The following is a 13,756-nucleotide window of genomic DNA, read 5'->3' as shown; positions in this document are numbered from 1 at the left end:
ATTAAAAACGAACTTAGTGTTCACTAAAAACATGAACCTCCTATTTAATCTGATTTTTAAAAATAAAATTAAAAAGATAACTAGTGCTTGCTGACGTCCGAGTTCCTACAAAATACACCATGCAAATAATTTTTTTAAAAGTCGCACTAATTAATAAATCAAAACTTACTCCACGTGATCGTACTTTTCATTGAATTCCACTTTTGTCCCCCACTTTCTATATTAAAACTTTTAAAGCTTCACCTTGTTCCTCATGCTCCTCTCCCTCCTTTACAACCACTCTCTCTTTGCGTTCTTTTTCACTATTCTGGCATGTCAATTTCTATTCACGTCTTTATTGATTTTCCTACAAATCCATTACCTTCGCGTTAAAACTTCGTTTGATTTTGATTTATTCGCTTGTGTATATATTACCTCTGTTTTGGATTGAATTGAGCGATTCGTTTTACGATGGATCTAATGATTAATGTGTTTTTATTTTAAGAAATGTTCGTTTCCGTTTTATGTATATCAAATCTATGCACTGATTGATAGCGCTAGTTTTTCTGTTGATCTACTTCATTTCGAATCAGTTTATAACCAGCGGTTTTTTTAGATTAGATACATCATATTCAAGAATTTTATGATTTCTTCAGATTTTGGAAACTCGTGGTTTCGTTCGCAACTTTTTAAGCGTTTTTCGTCACACGAATACAGTTGAATCTCTGTTTCACTACGTTTATTTTTGTAGTGATTGTTGAACATGAAGATTTTATTCAAATCCACTTTATTCTTTAGTGTTTCCTTTTTATAAATTGATTTATAACATTGAACCTTGTTGTCTCCATTTTTTTATATTATCTTTAAAATATTTGTTTGTAAATTGATTTATATTATTAGATGGAATATGAATGAATAAAAAAATATGTAGACCAATGTAATTTAGATCCACGTATAATTGTTTAGAAGACTGTGTTACAACAATGATCCTTGTTGTGAAGCATATGCTATAATATGCTGAGATAGATTCTCCTTTTCTCTGCATCTATTATTGCTTTTGCTTTGCAACTGTTATGACTTTATGCTCTTTTCACGAGTTGCAAAAGTTGATACTATGAATCTTTACTTTGGCACAAACAATAACTTGTCAAACTTGTTCTTTTGTTCTAGATTTTGTGGAATATGATTTTGCACTTAGTTTGTCTATTTAACTTAATTAACTATTGTATTGCAGTTTTACTTTTTCACAACTCTGTTTTAGTGATACCTTATATTAAATCATGCCTTTTTTTTATTTTCCTTCGTGACACTGCAGGTATGGATGCCACTGCAGGTCAAACTCTCTATCCATTGCACCGTTGCAAAACTATTCACCTGGTTTGTGCCAATTTATCCTTGAAGCAGATTTTTATTTTCCTTGTCTAATGATGGGACTTAACATTTTATTTTCTTAACTTGCCTTTGATTTTATACATTGACTAGTCCTAAATGATTATCTCATTTTATCTGAATTTATAAAGATTCTGCAACACTAAGGTTATTGCTTAGTGATGATAGATCACATATTCAAATTCTAGAAACAGACTCTCCCCATACCCCATTAAGTGGGAGCTTCATGCACTGAACCACTATTTTTTGTTATAAAGATGAACTTTCAAACAACATGATCTTCAGAAAGAATAGGTAATGCATGAAATTTAGTTGGTACAGACTAAATTCCTTAACTATGATATTTTTTAGGTTGAAATGTGTTATTGCATAAGTACAGAAATTCGAAGTTTGTATGCTGGAGTATGTTATATCCCAGTTGTTTAGATCATCATGTGCTTTACTTTCTACATCATTGATGTCTTACAATCAAAGGTTGTATACAGGTTAGGCATGCCCAAGGGGTTCACAATGTAGAAGGAGAGAAGAACCATGATGCATACAAGTCTTATGATTTTTTTGATGCACACCTAACCCCTCTCGGCTGGGAGCAGGTAATTGCTAGTCAAAATTATTATAATGTCATGTTCCCAAGTATTTCTGATTTTTTTTTTGTTATGTGGACATCCTTCTTGAAGAGACTACAATTATTAAGATGATAATTCATGGATGTTTCAGACTTTATGTAGAAATTGGTATCGATATTTTGCCCTGGCATTTCCATAATTTGATTCCTTATCATAGAAACAATTGTTCAATTGGTGTCTTTTCCTAGCATAGATCTATCTCTAGCTATTTCTTTCCCCAGTTTTGCTTAGGCAATGATTTCGTTCTCTAAATGCCATGGTGGAATGTTTGTGGCTCTATGACAGGTTGGAAATCTGCGAAATCATGTTAAGGCAAGTGGACTTTCCAGAAGAGTTGAACTAGTTATAGTTTCCCCCTTGTTAAGGTATAACTTTATTGTAATTTAGAATTCTGGCAAGACTCATATTAGTTTCAGTTTGTTGAGTCTGTTACTTCTTTCACCATTTCTTATTGAAATTTTATATGTGAACAAGGTCGGAAATATTTACTTAACCAACCTGATTATGATACTTGTGGTGTTGTGAGTTGAAAGAATATGTGCTATGTATCATTACTAAAACAAAAAAATACGTATAAGATGTATGAAAAGTTCTTTACAAATCAAGGGCTGGATAGCCTGCATCAGATAACTGTAAGATAAAACACCAGAAATTGGGATAGAATTACTGTAGTTAACAGGATGACGTTTTTTTAAAACTGAAATTTCTTATTGACTATCCATGGATGAACTCACTCTAAGTTTTCTCTTGCAACATATTTTATGACTCTTGGCTTGAAACCTATTGAACATAAATATCGACCTAATTTGTGAAAATATCTGAAATTACCTTTTGTTTATGCTTATTTATCTTGTAGATGTATGTCTTTATTTCTCTACTGCTGGTTTTGTAATGTCTTTCAAATACTAATTTAGTTTCTGTATTGAATGTAATATGTACGCCTTTTAGGAAGTGGTTTTCAAATCCTTTTAAAATTCAGAAAAATGAAGAAAGACTATAAATGATATCTACCATATATTTTAAGTCTAACATGTGAGTTATTTGGTATAAGCATTTATCTTGAGATGGAGTTTGACCTTTTAGATGATGATATGAATTACTTGATCTTGCGAAGTATGATGGGATGCGTGCAGAATTTGTTTAAAAAAGTAGTGAGCAAACAAGAATTCTTTTGTGTTTGGGATATCAGAAGTTGAAATCGCTCATCATTGTATTGCAGAACCATGCAGACAGCAGTTGGAGTCTTTGGTGGTGAAACATTCAATAATGGGACTAATGGACGTCCTTTGATGACGGAAAATGTTGGGCAGAGTAATCATCCTGCAGTTTCTAATTTGAACTGCCCACCGTTTATAGCAGTAGAGCTTTGCCGAGAGCAGACGGTATGTAATAAATGCCACTTGATGAACTTTGTGTAGCATTTAATATTGATGATTGAATCAACTTATTGTACCAACCATTCCCTTGGTTTCTTAAATTCTCATAGTTCCTAAAAGCTCCAAGATTGCACAGCACCCGGAATTAAGAAATAGACCACATAAAAATAATTACATGTATTGTTTGTTCCTTTGTTACTTCACGTTATTTCATCTTTGACTGATTTCCACCGTCTTTTAGACAGTCCTACATTTGTCATTTTTGGATCATTATATAAGATATTATGTGGGGGATTCGGGCATTTGGCTCCATTGGATTAATTTATAATCTACACTGACTAACCTTTTTGAAGTCTCTTGATTGAACAATGGTCGAAGTTACTACTTTTTGCATTTATGTCTGTGGCTTATCAACTTGCAGCTTGTGACTAGATTAGGTAACGAGGAGGAGGAAAAGGAAGTTTGAAAACTTCAATCAAATTCTTTATCTCCCCTTCTACTGTTTAGGGTGTCATTTGATATATAAACCAATATGTTTTATTTGGTTTTGCTATAAACAAATTAGTTTCATTGGAAATCTAAATGCATTCCTTAATATATTAAATATATAACTTTAAAATCACTTCCCAATTTATGTTTTCTTAACCATTGCCCTAAACAAAACCATTTCTATGACGCTTTATTTTTTTGAAATTCAGGGAGTTCATCCTTGTGATAAGAGAAGAACCATCAGTGAGTACCGGAATATGTTTCCAGGAATTGGTTTTCAACTGGTAATTAAGTTACTATGTTTAACATTGTTCTGATGCACTGGTTTCTAGGAGATGATTAAATTTAGCTGAATGGGATGCATGCTTGTTATAAACTGTATTAGATTGAAAGTGATGAGGACATGCTGTGGATACCTGATGTTAGAGAAAAGACAGAAGATGTTGCTGCTAGGGGACTGAAGTTTTTGGAATGGTGAGTGTGATTAAACAGTTATATCTATGTATTTTGCCGACAACTAAGCATATTTAACTACAGTAATAATCCTATCTAGCGAACGAGGAAATAGACAGGTTTAGCACACTGACATAAAGGTTCATATTACCATAACTGAAGTTCAAGAAGAAAAGTTTTTAATGGACTGTATCACCTTAAGACTTATCTATCCTTTTTTTATTTTTCACTGTGATAGTGCCATTACACTGGGTTGACATAGGGTTTCTTGAGGCCTTACCATGGCTTCATGAAGACCTTCTGCCATTCTCAGAGATTGGGATTCGTGTTCTTGGTCAGTGTCATTTTTCTTTTGCATTGCATGATCTAAGTACTTTTTTTCCAGTGTTTGTGCCTTCAGATTAATTTAAGTTGTCATTTTGATAGTTTTAATGGTTCTTGCATTTCTTCTTTTCTTTTTCCACCTTGAATATGCTGTAGACAATTAGTTACAAGTCTCATCTACTGACATAATTGCTTTAACCAAAGATCTTAAATCTTTTTCCCAAATTTTCCTTATTTGTCCAGGTTGTGGACACGCAAAGAGAAGGAGATAGCAGTTGTTACACACAGCAGTTTTCTGTTCAATACACTACGTGCTTTTGGACATGATTGCCACCCGAATGTGAAGAGTGAAATATGTACACAGTAAGCATTTGTCTCGAAGTATTGCCTAACCTTATTGATGAACTTTGAACAGCATCATTTTCAGGTTTTGATATAGGCTGGAAATAATAAATAATAAGGTGCTCTTTTTTGATGTGTCTAATGAGAACTGATGGAATGATTCCAATTATTAAAGAAAATGTAGGAAATGTAGAAACTAAAAGAAAAATAAAAGAACCTCTTAGAATCATGGCTTCCACAGTCTGTTATGCTCATATGTTGTTTTACAATAATTCAGGTCGAGTATACTCGTTTATTTATGATACCTTGTCTGCTCTCCACATACGTGTATTTTTCTTCCGCGTATCTTATTTAATTTTTATTTTGTAAATTTATTATGGGGTTAATTTGGGAAGTATCTTCACCCTTTTAGAATATTATTCATTTTAATGAAAAAAATGAGGGAAGGTGAAAGAGAAGGGAAAGTACATTTGAAGAAAGTTCTAACTCAACGTATATGTAACCTAACGGAGATGGTTTAACTTTCAAAGCCTTTAATCTAACTAAGTGTTAGCAAGCCTGACAGGTATTAAACTTTCACTATACATGCTAATAAACATTTTTGTATTTCTTATTTTTCAGCTTTGCTAATTGTGAGCTACGTTCAGTGGTTATTGTTGATAAAGGGTAAGCATTTACTTGCAGAATACATAACATAACATAACATTCAAGGTTATGTAGAAAATTGATTCAAGTTTTATATCTGCAGTATGATTGGATCAAATGAATCAAGTACCAACTATCCAGGCAAGATTCCTCGTGGACCTGATCTTCCCAGTGAAACTGCTGACAATAAACTTTCAGGTCAGGATCTGACCAAGTAAGAGTTTAGTTCCTTCTGTGATAACTAGCACTCTGGTATAGTGATGCAATTATCTTCAGTAATAATATAAGGATTTCTTAGTTGCATTCACAGGCAAAAGTTTATGTTTTCTTTTTTCGAACAAACAATTTCCATAAGCAGTTTTAAAATTCTTTCTTTTCTCAGTGGGGTCAAGTAAATTCGTACTAATGTAGGTGACAATACATTGTTCACTCCAAGTTTAATCACTGCTAAATTCATGTATGAACAATAGACATTTTATTTGCACGCAGTTTCTCCTCTGATATGTACATTTTACATCCATGTACTTGCTAAGGCTATTAAAAAATATCGAATCAGTCCATTATTTAAACGAGTAGTAAGTTCACATATTGTTCCAGTTGTGTAAAGCTTTGTTAATTTCCCAAGATGACCAAAAGGTCAAGAGTTCGATTCTTAGAAGCGACACTTGTTGGAGGAACAGTCACACAACCTGAAAAGGATTAATTTCTTATCCAAAAAAGGTGAAAGGATACCTTTAGTAGTACAAATAAAAACCCACTTTATTATCTTAAACTTACTACGTAATAATGTTATTTTACATGAACTAGCGTGCCACTGAAAAATAAGAAAATTCGTTGTTTCAATTATTCCATTGCGCCCTAAAAAGCATCATGAAAAAGAAAAGTCATACTGACACGTTTTTTGGGTCTTCACATGCTCCCTCCGATATATTCAACAAGATTAACTTATACAATTATTGAATAGACAAGTTAAGCTCAAATTTATTAAATGACCAAAATAAGACATGTATTATTATTTTATTTGTTTATTTAATAATCCATTGATTTATTACATAGATACTTAAAATGTATTCACTTAATTTATTAGATAGAGTATTTTGTGTTGGGGTAAAATATATCATTTTTTGAAAAGGGATAAGTGACTCATATTCTTTGGAAAACTACCTAAAACTTTCAGAAAACTACTTTTAAAAAATTACAATCTTCTTTTGCAAATACATTTTTTTGTCAATTTTACACTAAATAGCTCTGCAAACTTATTTTTTGAGACATTAAACTGTGAAATATGAATTAGAAGTTAGCCGTGCACTATTATTATTGTATAATTTTATTACTATAAGCTATGACAAGAACAAATAGGATTACAATGCTGAGTGGCATTCTTATTTTCTCCCTATCATCAGTGCTATTGATATTAATCAATATCAATATCACGTTCCTTCTTCCCTAGTAGTCTAGTACATAAATTATCACCCCTGGAAACACATCACTTAATAGTGAACATATATGTATATATACCAGCCTACCAGGCCATATATCCCATTTAAAAATTTCCTATTTTTTTATAAATCTCTCCTTAAAGTATTTTTAAGTTTATCAATATTATAATGTTTGACATTTTTAAACTATAAGAAAAGGATGAATAAAAATATAATGCAATTTAATATTCATAAACCATAATTTTTGACATTTGACATATTTCTTAAAAGAAGTTTGAACTCTAAAAATAGTTTAACATATTTTTCAATAACAATTTTTTGAAGATAGATGGTCACTAATTTAAAATATGACTCTTGAAAAGCAGAGTTGGGTACGTGGCAGTGATTGTCTGATAGATTAGTCATAAATAAAAGTCAAACTAATATAGTAATTAATTAATCAATTATTTATTTAGTCAAAGTCAAATAAAAAAAATATATACATCTAAGCATGGGTTCTCACGTGTCAACATCAGTTGTACCAAAAGAGTTGTTACTCCATGTGACACTTGTTTTGATTGATTGAAAAATATTAACTTAAGTTTAAAATTTAATCATAAAGTATTTTTCTGATCAACCAAATAAATAGCATATAAAATGTCACACTTTTTGAGACAGAAAATGTGTGTCGGGTACTCACCCACATGAAACAGCACCAACAATGCAGCATCAATAGAGGATTCAGTCACAAAAGGTACATTTGTTGTTCAATTGTTGGGACAGATATTGTCCACTGATCATTTTTCTTTCAAGAATATGAAAATGCAAACCTATTAGAATCAATATATTTGTAATTTTTTCAGTCATGAAAATAATGATCTCAAACAACTAAGACAAGTTTATCAAGAATGTGTCAGAGTCACTTCTAAAAAATAAGAACAAAAAAGAATAATAAGAACAAAAAGAATGTCTCAGACTTACATCCAAAAAAAAATTGTGTCAGACTCCTGGTCATAGAACTCTTGTGGTGTATTGGGTCGTGTTACCTGTGTTTTGTGGTTGAGTTTAACCCCTCTCTAGTAATGAAGAGACTATTACTCAAACACGTGGCTGAAATTTTTTAAAATTTTATTTATTTATTTTTTATTTAAAAATAATATAAAATTATAATTATTAGAAAGAATTTTTTGACATATATCATCATCCTATCCAGTATTGGAGAGGATTCCCTTTTGATGTGGTGGGAATAACAAGCGGCTTATTGGTCCAAACCAACGAAGTTAGTGAAAACCATATGTTATTTCGTATGTATCTGTTTATTAAAACTAACAACAACAAAAAAATTAATACATCATAATATATGAGTTTTATATGATTTTATTGTATTATCCACCATTTATATTTACTCATCATCAGTTCTTAAAAAAATAATATAAATGAATGGTAAATTGATTATATAAAAATCTTTATACTAACTGTTATAAATATTACACTAAAAAGTTAATATCATTAGCATGTAAATTTTATAACAGATAATAACTTAAAAAAATCATTACATTGTATTGTTAATAAACGACTCACTCTAGATTATACCATTCATTGTGAGTTCAACTTCTATGTGATTAGAGATGACAACAAAGTGGAATTTAGTTAGTGCATTTCCATCCCATATTTATAGTATTTGTTGGTAACGAGTATGTATGAATACTTAATGTCTTTGTAGGTTTAAATATATTTTTTAATAATTAATATATAAAATAATTATTAAATAAATAATAGAATTTATGTACATTTTAAATATATCATTATATTTTAATTACTAAAATTGATTATAGAATAATAATTAAATAGATAATATTTAATTATAAGAAAGTAGAAAATATATAAAATATTTAAGTAAAAATAAATTTATAAATATGTGGGTAATCGTGGTAGGTATCATAATACTTTTTCACATCTATAAGTTTTTTTTTGTATACCATTTGTAAGTATTTTAGTAAGTACCCATTAGATGAGAATTTTTCTCATCCCTATCTCTAGGGAAGGCAATGAACAAACTTGTGAGTACCTGTCCAAACTCAACCTGAATTTAATGGGTTAAACTTGCTGTTAGTTGGTTCGGATTTTACTCGATATTAATTTTTGGATTCCAGATTAGTACATATGATATCTAATCCCAACGGGAACCTGAAAAAAAAAAGACAAAGAGCTTTGTATGATTGAAGATTCTAGTGAATAATAGAGTTGGAATAACAGATTATGAAAGACATTAATTGTGTATCACTATCGTCAAAGAATCAAATTCGAAGAAAACTGTAGTTAATATTCTGAAATACGTAAGGAAAACTAAAAAACAGTATCTACAATACTTGTGGAGAATCTTCTATATTAACTTTGATCATTTTTCAACAAGTATCCTCTTGCAAGCTTCATAGCACATGAAAGAAATACTAGCAGCAGGAGCCAATTTTAAGTAGCTTGGTCCTAAACTATACTCACAAGTTCAACAGGCCCTTCCTCACGAACTATGCTCACAAGTGCAACAAGTAGGTTCTTGTACACACTTCTTTGAAATAAAAGTAATAGACATAAACTTATATCACTCCGAGCATAAATGAGAGTAAAATCTTGAGGTCTGTATGAGTGTATATCTTAACAGTGATACGAGTTTTGTCTTTTATTCTTCTCCTCACAACAATAACATATCTAACTATTTTTTTGGGCTCTGTCGAGTTTGGCTTATCCGAAATCCAACGGTTCAGGGATAGTATTGTTAATTTCAACCCCGCTGAGTTCGAGTTTGAATTCGGATTTTCGATTTCGGGTTTTGGGTTGGGTAAGCATGAACCCGACACTGATCCTCCCTATTGTCATTTCTACCTATCTTTAGTACCGGAAGGACCAATACTAGAATATGAGAGAAAATTTTGTTAAAATTTATTTATTTATTTTTATTAAAAATAACATGAAATCATTATCGTTAAAAGATACTTTTTGCCACTTATCACAATCTTCATCTAGTACAAGAGATATCTCATCTGTCTATTGTGATCCACGTGTATGTATTACTATTTCTCCATATATATGCTATGTGAAAGCAATCCTAATTTAAACTATATGTATCTTCTACTCAATCTTACTTTTTTTTATAAATAGAGCAATAATAATAAAGTATTATTTTATTATACTATCTTTAAATATATAATAATGATTTACATTAAATATGGGTACTCTTACCATTATTATATAATTTTCTCTTAAAAGACTACAAAACCAATTTGAGATGAAGAGAAGTATGCCAATGATATTTGGTGATTAAATTAGGGATGGCAAAGAAATCCAATTAGTAGATATCCATAAAAAAATTCTCACAATGGCTACTCATAATAATAATGTTGGATGAAAACGAGTTTTATAATATCTATTTTGTGGTATCCACATATTTATAAATTTATTTTTTATTATTGTTTTAAGATTATATATCATATAACTTATTATTATTTTATAATAAAAACTTATTTATGAAACTATAATTATAAAATTATCATATCTATATATATATATATATATATATATTTACAAAATTTATAAATATATAATTAAAATTTGAAAACTATGATATTATGAGAACTCAATATCCACATAAATACCTCAAGATAGTGTGAGGATGAGAAGAGTAAGTTTTCCTGGCGCACCCAACCTTATTGCACCAAACTCCATCCAAAATAACAATCTATTGCATCCCTCCTATCCACCCAATCCAAATACATTGACTATTTTTTGTGTAAGAGTTAAGTGGTTGATCTTAAACCAGAATATAAAATTACATGTTCACATTATATTATACCCCCAAAATTACCTAACTTTTCCCCTTAACCAAATTGTTGTTTTGATTTTAAAACCTCAATATATTAAAATAATCTATACCTATACCATTCAACTTATCCTATCATAATATAGTTGGTCAATAGAAACTCCCGCTCCTTGCGTTTCTGAATTCCTGATTGAATCACAAACCAAATTTGAACTTTTTGACTTGTCTAAAGTGGGTGAGATTCTGTTTAATTTTGTTCTCTGACTAGAATATCCTTCCTCACATTTTAAGAGAATATTCATTGAATACTTTTGGGATCCTGTGCTGATTAGTGGGGAACAGCCTCAACTGTATTTTCCTCCCCAACTTTTTGCTGTTGGTTTGTCAAGTTAATATTTTGATTATTAAATGGTTTTAGTCTTTAATAAAAAAATTATGCAACTTCACTCTCCCTTATGTTTCTGTCGATAGAGTAAGAAAAAGTGATTGACATGATTACACTTGTTATTGGCCATATAAGGTATTTGCATTAGATGAATAATTGAAAAAGTTTGAGAACAAAATCACTCAAAAAATTAAGGACAAGCTTCACATATAAGTAAAGTTTAGGGATCAAGATTGTCTTTAAACCCTTTTAGTAAGGAACCAATCTTAAAAAAACAATTTAGTCATAATTAATCTGTGTTTAATTTGGATGCTACATACATGAGTAATTTTCTTTAGGAGGAGGAGCTTAAATATTATTTGTTGTACATTATTATTTTATGTATATTTTTATATTGCAAAATTCATTGTAGATCTATTTATTATATTATCCATCATTCACCTTCTATCATAGTTTATTCTTCAAAAAATAATATAAATAATGAATGATGTACTAATTATATATAAATCTTAATACTAACATTGCATACATATATATGAGGAGATATTCGTTTACACCCAATTTAAGTTACACTAATTATACTCAATCTTAACCATTCATTTTCTTATATCCAACATACCAAATGGGTGAAACTTGAAAGTTATTTAAGATTTTTTTTCTCTCTCATTAGTTATTGCACTCACTCATTTGGTCTGTTGAATCTAAGAAAATAAATGAGTAAAATTAGATTTAACTAGTATAACTTAAATTTGGTGTAAACGGATTTCATATATATATATATATATATATATATATATATATAAATAAGTATATAAGAGTTACATTTTTGTAATAGTTCAACAAACAAATGACCCAGATGTCAAAAGTGATTCTATCAAAAAAGAGGCTTAAACAATAGTGGGTGGTTCTATTCACTACCAGACACCGATATTTGAATTTCAAACGATCAAAGCAAAAAACTTATAATTCAAATTCATATATTTTATAATTCAAATTTATCTCAACCTACAACTATATCACAAGTATATAATATTCAATTCAATCAAAAGGACAAAAGAAATGTTATTTTGTAACATCCGACATGCGATCCCCCATACTCATAAATTTATTGAATATGTTATCTATTAAGCTTAAATACTCTTATCAGTATTTTATTCTCTCTAAATGAGTCTTTGTGACTCAAACTCATCACATTAGGAACTTATACTCATTTGTTCCATTGAGTCGCTACTACTAAGCTAAAGGCATATTTTTAATGCACATTGCCTAAACCCTATCAATCACATTTTTAATGTACCACTAAGCTAAAGACTCAAACTCATCACATTAGTGACTTATACTCATAACTCACACACACACTCAACCTTCAATCTTCACTCTAGTGTTCAACCTTTGGTGTTTTCCATTGCCTAAACCCTAACAATCATAGTGCTCTTCCATGACGGAGCTGTTGATTTGGTGTTCTACGTTTTTCATGGCTTCCATTCTCACAGTCTTTAAGGAAGATACCACTCGGGAGAATATCACGTTCTTATTACCACCACCTTCGATATTTGTTTAGGGTTTTCTCATTAGATTTGCAAGTAATACCTTTATGCAAATTAGAAATTTAATAATACATTATAATAGTTGTTATCATTGTTGCAAGTTGTAAGAATTGTTCCTGCACTTGCACGGGGTTGAGGAAAAGCTGGTAATATGAAGGTATGCATTCTCATTAGAAATATCAACAATTCATAATATACCTATTACTTTGAATAATTTTTGTTGATAACAATATGATAGATGTCAACAATGGCTTCATATTTTGGTCTGGGCAACAAAAGCACACGTATATTAACCATTTCTAAGGTATAGCTATGGTACTCAACTAGCAGTGTATCCATGCACTTGCACGAGTCGCTTCTTTGTTTATGCATAATGTACAAATAATGTACATATATTTTATAACGTCAATAAATCATGTATTTAACAATTGCATTTTTGCATTCATATAGTTGTAATATTAACATTGGTTTTTGAAGGTATACGTAGAATAATAACATTTATATATGCATTTGTATAAGTATTGATTTGTTGAAAGTATGACTATAGAAAATATTCGATTCTAAAATAACTCAATACATAAATAAAATTCAAATTGTATTGGATAATATCTCACCTCTATATTCTCTATATAAAATTATAAATATAAAGACTTCTTTTTGCATCATATTTTTTGTGATTACATTTATAAGTACCATATAAAGTGATAATTTTTTTTAGCATATCTCTTGAATGTTTATGTTTTATTTTAGATTAATGTTCATTTTGTATAAATATTTGAATATATTTTTAGTATTCAAATATAGTATAATTAAATGTTATTTATTTGATTATGTTTTAGCTAATAATCATTGTATGAAAATAACTCATAAATTAAAGATTCATTTCTATTATTTGGAAGATATATTTTTCTATACAACTGTAGTATTTTACTATACATTTTTTCTATTAAATCTGTCATTTTTATAATA

At 29.8% G+C, this 13,756-nt stretch overlaps 1 protein-coding gene across 2 annotated transcripts; it reads left to right on the top strand.

Annotated features, from left to right (window-relative positions):
• LOC109338586 (phosphoglycerate mutase-like protein 1) lies at nucleotides 214-6,143 on the top strand. 2 transcript variants are annotated; one of them, XM_019575861.1, is made up of 10 exons: nucleotides 214-310; nucleotides 1,295-1,356; nucleotides 1,854-1,961; nucleotides 2,280-2,359; nucleotides 3,214-3,376; nucleotides 4,069-4,143; nucleotides 4,245-4,333; nucleotides 4,880-4,999; nucleotides 5,600-5,644; nucleotides 5,727-6,137. In XM_019575861.1, exons 2-10 carry the CDS (start codon nucleotides 1,297-1,299, stop codon nucleotides 5,839-5,841), a joined length of 855 nt encoding a protein of 284 aa, XP_019431406.1. In that variant the 5' UTR covers nucleotides 214-310; nucleotides 1,295-1,296; the 3' UTR covers nucleotides 5,842-6,137. The 2 variants fall into 2 exon arrangements, with proteins under 2 accessions (XP_019431406.1, XP_019431409.1); XM_019575864.1 differs by lacking the exon at nucleotides 214-310 and adding an exon at nucleotides 1,170-1,186 and having other exon boundaries at nucleotides 1,288-1,356; nucleotides 5,727-6,143.

Source organism: Lupinus angustifolius, chromosome LG02 (genome assembly GCF_001865875.1).
Source record: "Lupinus angustifolius cultivar Tanjil chromosome LG02, LupAngTanjil_v1.0, whole genome shotgun sequence".
In the NCBI taxonomy this organism is placed as follows: Eukaryota; Viridiplantae; Streptophyta; class Magnoliopsida; order Fabales; family Fabaceae; genus Lupinus; species Lupinus angustifolius.
Note: the sequence above shows the minus strand (reverse complement) of the source record. Positions and strands in the feature narration are given on the sequence as shown.

Excerpts from the sequence above, each read along its gene's own strand:
- LOC109338586 (XM_019575864.1), top strand. The coding sequence starts at position 1,297 with ATGGATGCCACTGCAGGTCAAACTCTCTATCCATTGCACCGTTGCAAA. Across the intron at positions 3,377-4,068 it reads AGCTTTGCCGAGAGCAGACG|GGAGTTCATCCTTGTGATAA; the intron begins GTATGTAATAAA and ends TTTGAAATTCAG. Across the intron at positions 5,645-5,726 it reads GTGGTTATTGTTGATAAAGG|TATGATTGGATCAAATGAAT; the intron begins GTAAGCATTTAC and ends TTATATCTGCAG.